This window comes from Asparagus officinalis, chromosome 6, assembly GCF_001876935.1.
Source record: "Asparagus officinalis chromosome 6, Aspof.V1, whole genome shotgun sequence".
NCBI classification, from domain to species: Eukaryota; Viridiplantae; Streptophyta; class Magnoliopsida; order Asparagales; family Asparagaceae; genus Asparagus; species Asparagus officinalis.
In genome coordinates this window covers 71179974-71185512 of record NC_033799.1, presented here as the reverse complement: position 1 = coordinate 71185512, position 5539 = coordinate 71179974, and the positions used below count along the sequence as shown (strand labels likewise).

Genomic DNA, 5539 nt, shown 5'->3' with positions numbered 1-5539 from the left:
TAGTGGCAGTCACAGAGCATATATACGATAAGCAGATACATGCACCCTAAGTCAGGATCTGATACCACTTGTTGAGATAAACTCAGGGCTCAATAGAGTAGGATCCTAGCGAATAGTAGAATAATGAACACACAGATTTACATGAAAAACCCCCTAAATAAATTTGGGGTAAAAACTACGAGCAAAAATAGAAGACTCCACTACGAGAAAAAACTTTAGAGTTACAATCTCTCTTTATAATGAAAAACTTTTTTTTATTTTTTTTCTCACTTTTCTATATATGGAGTTGTTGTTGTTTCTGTGATAGATTTTTACTAAAAAATTTTGGGCCTATTTGTAGCAGTTCGGAAAATGCTATTAATAAATTTTTAGTAATTTTTTTTAATCTTTTCTCAAAACGATGCCTAACCTCACTTTTAGTGAGTGATTTGAGAACAATTTTGGCTGACATTTTACATGTGTATTCATCCGAAACTATACGCTCTTTAACAATTTTATATTCAATTTCTTTCCAATCAATATATGCCTAAAACTTCACATTTCTAGCACGTGCATCATCGTTTACCATGCTATATATATTTCAGTTCTGGAAATTATTCATTTAAATTTTACAATAGTTGGCCCGAAACGAACCAAACCATTTCACTCTGAAAGATAAATACAAGAATCCCCAGTACGTTCTCCAAATCATTTCACTGTGACAACACTGATACAGACTTCATTCCTCCCTGAGAGCAGAGTAAAAAGAAAAAAAAAAGAAAAAAAGAATCACTTATTATACACACGCGCAATGAAATATTAGCTCATATCTGTAAAAAGTATAGTTCGGAAAAAAAAAAAGATAACAAAATTACTTGAGCGATTGAGCCTTCTTTCTCGCCAAGAACATGACGATCCTCGGAAAGAACGACTTCTTCCTCCTTTGCTTCGATTCAGGCACCGAGTGCCCCGCGTAAAGGTCTGGGCATGATACTGAATTGATGCGGAGAGGAGCTTCTCCTGAGCTCGTGTTAGGATCTGAGCTCCCCGGAGGACTCCCGAGATGAGAAGGCACAGCATCACTTGCTCTCCTTCGCTGCTCGTTACTAGCTCTCCAATCCCTTAACTCTTGCTCCGCTGCCATTTTCCCTTCGCTTGCTTTATCTGCCATTTCAACCGCCACCTTTAAATCCTTCTTCTCCTCTTCCAACTGTTTGTTCACTTCCTCCAGTCTTTCCAAGCTCGTCTGCTCACAAATTTTTGCCTGCTTTATTTTCTCCACCGCGGATATTACCCTCCCGCTGGCCGATTCTTCAGCGTCGTGGGCTTTTTTACTAAGCGCGTAGTACTCTTCCAATTGGAGTGTCACTTGATCATCAGAGTCTATCTCATCAGCAGCGTTTGCGTTTGCGTTTTTCTTCGCGTCGCTCTCTATCATGGTTTTCACCGCTGCAACCGCTAAGGCCTCGGAAGCATTTGCAGCCTCGATCTCCTTGAGGGTAGCAAGGAGCCTTGTCTCCATCGTGATTGCACCTGCCTTGGCTTGTTCTGCTTCTTCTTTAGCTCTCCGTAGCTCTTCACGTGCCAAGTCTGCAACTGACTTAGCTTGACCAGCGTCGACGTTTGCTTGCTGAACTAATTTTGGGAGATGTTCCATTTTTTCTCTAGCTTCTTTCTCCTTTGTTAAAACTAGTTCGAGCTCTGATTGCGTTCGGGTTAATTCTGCTTCAAGAGATGAGACTGTTACTGATGAAACTCCTTCTCTTTGTCTGAGGGTAGTCAAGGCTTCGCTTTCTCGATCCAGCTCAGCTTTAAGAGATGAAGCTGCCTCTTTTAGGAAGTTAATTTCTTCTTTTGATTTCTGGATGGTTATCTTCACCTCCTCGAGCTCTTTCTTGGCTGAAGCTAGTTCTGAAGTAACTGAATCTTGGGTTTCACCTGTTTCATTCATTTTTCCTTCCATGTAAAATGCTAGCTCAGTTTTCAGGTTCATTAACATAATAGTTGCATTTTCGAATTTGGTCTTGAGATCTTCGATTGATGCTTGCTGATCGCTGAGTTTCTGAAATTCCTTGTTTGCTTGATTCAATTCATTCTCTTGAACAAGCAATTCTTGATCTCTCGCTGCAGCTAAAGCAATCCTACGCTCCTCTACTTCGAGATGAGAAGCATGTGCTGATTCTAGAGCTTCCTTGATGCTAATAAGCTCGAGAGTTAGGTCTTCTGTCTTCTTATCGGCATCCTTTGCGATTGAAACAGCCTTGTCAGCTTTTTGAACCGCAAAATTTCTCTCGGTGAGTAACCGACTATGATCACCCTGGAGTGATTCTAACTCTAACTTAACTGTTCTTAGTTCCTCGATCGCTGCCTGGTGTCTTGCTTTTGCTACCTCGACTTGAGCTTTTGCTGCTGCGCTTGATTCAGAGGAGATGCCTTGCTCCATCTCTTTGACTCTGAGTTGGGCGAGCTCAGAGTCTTGCTTGGCTTGAGCTTCTTCTGTCTCGGTTTTCTCGAGGCTGTCTTTGAGCTCTTCGATGAGTTTCTTTGTGCTGTCGAGTTCTTCGAGGACTTGGCCTTTGGCAATTTGGGCTGATTCTGATTTCTTCTTGTATTTTGGGATGTCCTCTTGTATCTTCTCTAGTTCACTTTGGATGTGTGTGCTCTTCTGCAATATGATAGAATGAACTTCTTACATATTCATGTTAGTAAGTCATGGTATCTGTTAGATATAGATTATATACATTGGTGCATGTACAGTTATACATACATCTAAGTTTCTTTGCGTAGGACTTTTTGTGTATGTCGTTTTTTTTTCTCTCTCTCTTGTAGAACATTCTATATATAGTCTACAATGCTGTGCATAAATACAGGTACCCCAAGAAACATCTTTCTCAATTCTTGACATAATCAAATAGAAATGAATTTTCATTTGCGGAGTTTGACTATGAAGTTTAATAATGAAAATCTTATTAAATTTGGACAATTTTGCTTCTTCTTCATTAATATGAATTTTGGAAAAAGATTCATGTCGTGTAAAGAAGAAAATAATTTCTTTTACAAGGATCAAGTTAAAGAAATACCTCCTGAACTTTCGCTTCCATTAAATAGGGAGAAAAAAAGTCAAATAAGGAAAATGATGATAAATTTCACGCTTCTAATCCTGATCAATATATTTCAGTATAGGAAAGTTCTAAACAAAAGTGTAGTTTCATCTTCAGGCCTAATAAATCTATGAAAAAAAAATATAAAATAGTTACCTCTAGAGACATTACTTTGTGAGCTTTCCAGTCGACGATGCCACCAAACTTACTGACCGCAGATTTAACAGAATCAATAGGCTGTGCAGTGTCGATGATACCTTTGTTCATACGCTCCAAGGTTTCAGCAGATAATGTTTTAGCTCGACTTCTTCCAACAGCCACAGGGGGGCTCCGAGTAATAATATTATTTCGATCTCCCATCTTTGAGTCATCTACTTCAGTTTTCTCACTGAAAGATGGAAAGTTGGGAGTGACTAGAGATGAATCTCCTGAGGACTGTGCTTCGTCGTTCTTTAGTTCATCCATTTCCTCTAGGACATGGCACTGAATGTTAGTATAAAGAAATTGGATATAGTTATAAAAAATAAAAAATAAAAATAAATTGGATATAAATTCGGAACATGACAAAAAAAAAAGATCGGAAACTAACAAGATACCTCAAAGTTGCATAGATGGTGCCAACTGATAGAATTATGTGTGACACAATAAATAATCTGCTATTGTCATTCGAAATGAAAAGCTCTCCCTTTTCTGGAGATAATCAAATCACGAAAAGAATACATTTCAATGTTCATTCTGAACGAACTCTTCTCTAGTATTGTGATGCTCGAATGGAATTAGTCGTTACTGACATCAGAATAAAGGTTTTATCTGCTACATATAACAGCATAATTAACGGAGACTAAATTAGTTTAATCTAATGTGTTTTTATATCCAAATAAAATATTGAACATTTTCTAACAACCAGATTTATCTGTACAAAAACTGAGAAGGGTTCATCTTGGAATCTTCAAGTATGGATGGTGTAGATTATGATTAACCTTCTACTTCTCAGTTTACATCTTCCATTTTACAGTCAAATAAGTCAATACTCATGCAAGCCTATAGTTACTTTGAGATTTTTAGCAGACGGTAGCAGGCTTCTTTAATTGTATAAACTTCCTATTTGTAATAAATATAAGAAACAAGTAATACGTAGTCATCGATTCATTAGAAACATGTGTCCTTTCAATGTGACCAAATGTTTTTTTGTTTATTTTACAAATTGACACCATCAGGAGTGTACAGATTATTTGTGAAATGTTCAGCATAAATTTCATTCAATTCTCAAAATTAAACATTTTGTTTCTCTTGGTTGTGCCTGGCCATGGAATTTTAGAAGACAGAAATGTAGATATCAGAGAAATAAGAAATCAGACGTATAACATTGTTCAGTCTAAAATTTGAAATTACGCAGGCCAGCTGAAACCATCAAATATTTCCCATTTCCTCTTTTTTCTTTCGCTTTTACAAAACTTTTGGTAAGATTGAAGACTAATAGGATTAATCAGTAATAATGTAGATATTATCCGGGAAATCAAATGCAATTAATGTGAATGAGTAGGCCTGCTTTAAAATTTGGAAACAGAATGTGCACATAATTTCCATCAAAAGAATGTGCACATAATCATGGGAAACTAATTAGATTCAATGCAACGACCAAGAAAAATATAATCATTACGATAAACAAGGCAAAGAATTAAGAACACCCAGAATCAAAAAAAATCTTGAGAAGTGCAACAGAAACAACATTTACATGCACGTTTAAGCATTGAACAAAACAAAAATAAAGAAATATAATGCAGGAACTTACTATAATTAACAAACAACACAACAAAATGCTTACTCGAGATTTTCTCCAAAGAAACAGAGAGATAACTTCAATGAAGGAGGAGAGAGGATTGGGACGGAGAGGGGAGAGGATATGGGCCCCACCCTTCAAAGGATTGGACCGGGTCTCTCTCTGCCTTCTAAATTCTATTGCCCTCGCTATTATTAGGATGTTCTCTCCCTCTCCCTCTCTCATTTCTTTTTTTTTTTTGGGTTTTTGTCCAATATTTGTGAAGAGTGGAGATGTGGACCATACAATGGATTAGGGTGAACTTGTCTCCCACCTGGATTATAGAGGAATTTTGTTGTATTTTTTTTTAAAAAAAAACCTTTTAAACCCATGTATTTATTTAGAAGGATGGACAATATTTTTGTAATAACTATTTTGTCTACGTTAGGTAAACACTTTTGGCTTTAGATAAAGAGAAAATAAACTTTGTTCTAAGGGGCTGTTTGGTTCATTTCCTAGATATAGGAAAATGCATTTCCATGTACAAAAACACAAGTTTTAAGTTTTCTAAACTTTTCCAAGAAATAGATTGTTTCGCTTTGGTTCGCATAAAAAATGATGGGAAACCAATGTATTTATTTTTCTTGTGTTTGGTTCGCATGGAAAAAAATGGAAAACTTTTATTTATATGGCAAAAAGC

General features: G+C 36.7%; 1 protein-coding gene across 1 annotated transcript; it reads right to left on the bottom strand.

Moving 5' to 3' along the window:
* LOC109844196 (protein WEAK CHLOROPLAST MOVEMENT UNDER BLUE LIGHT 1-like) lies at positions 571-5013 on the bottom strand. The gene is made up of 4 exons (XM_020413156.1): positions 4906-5013; positions 3237-3548; positions 855-2644; positions 571-728 (listed from the first exon to the last, which is right to left on the bottom strand). The coding sequence occupies exons 2-4, from the start codon at positions 3543-3545 to the stop codon at positions 719-721; spliced, it is 2109 nt and encodes a 702-aa protein (XP_020268745.1). The 5' UTR covers positions 3546-3548; positions 4906-5013; the 3' UTR covers positions 571-718.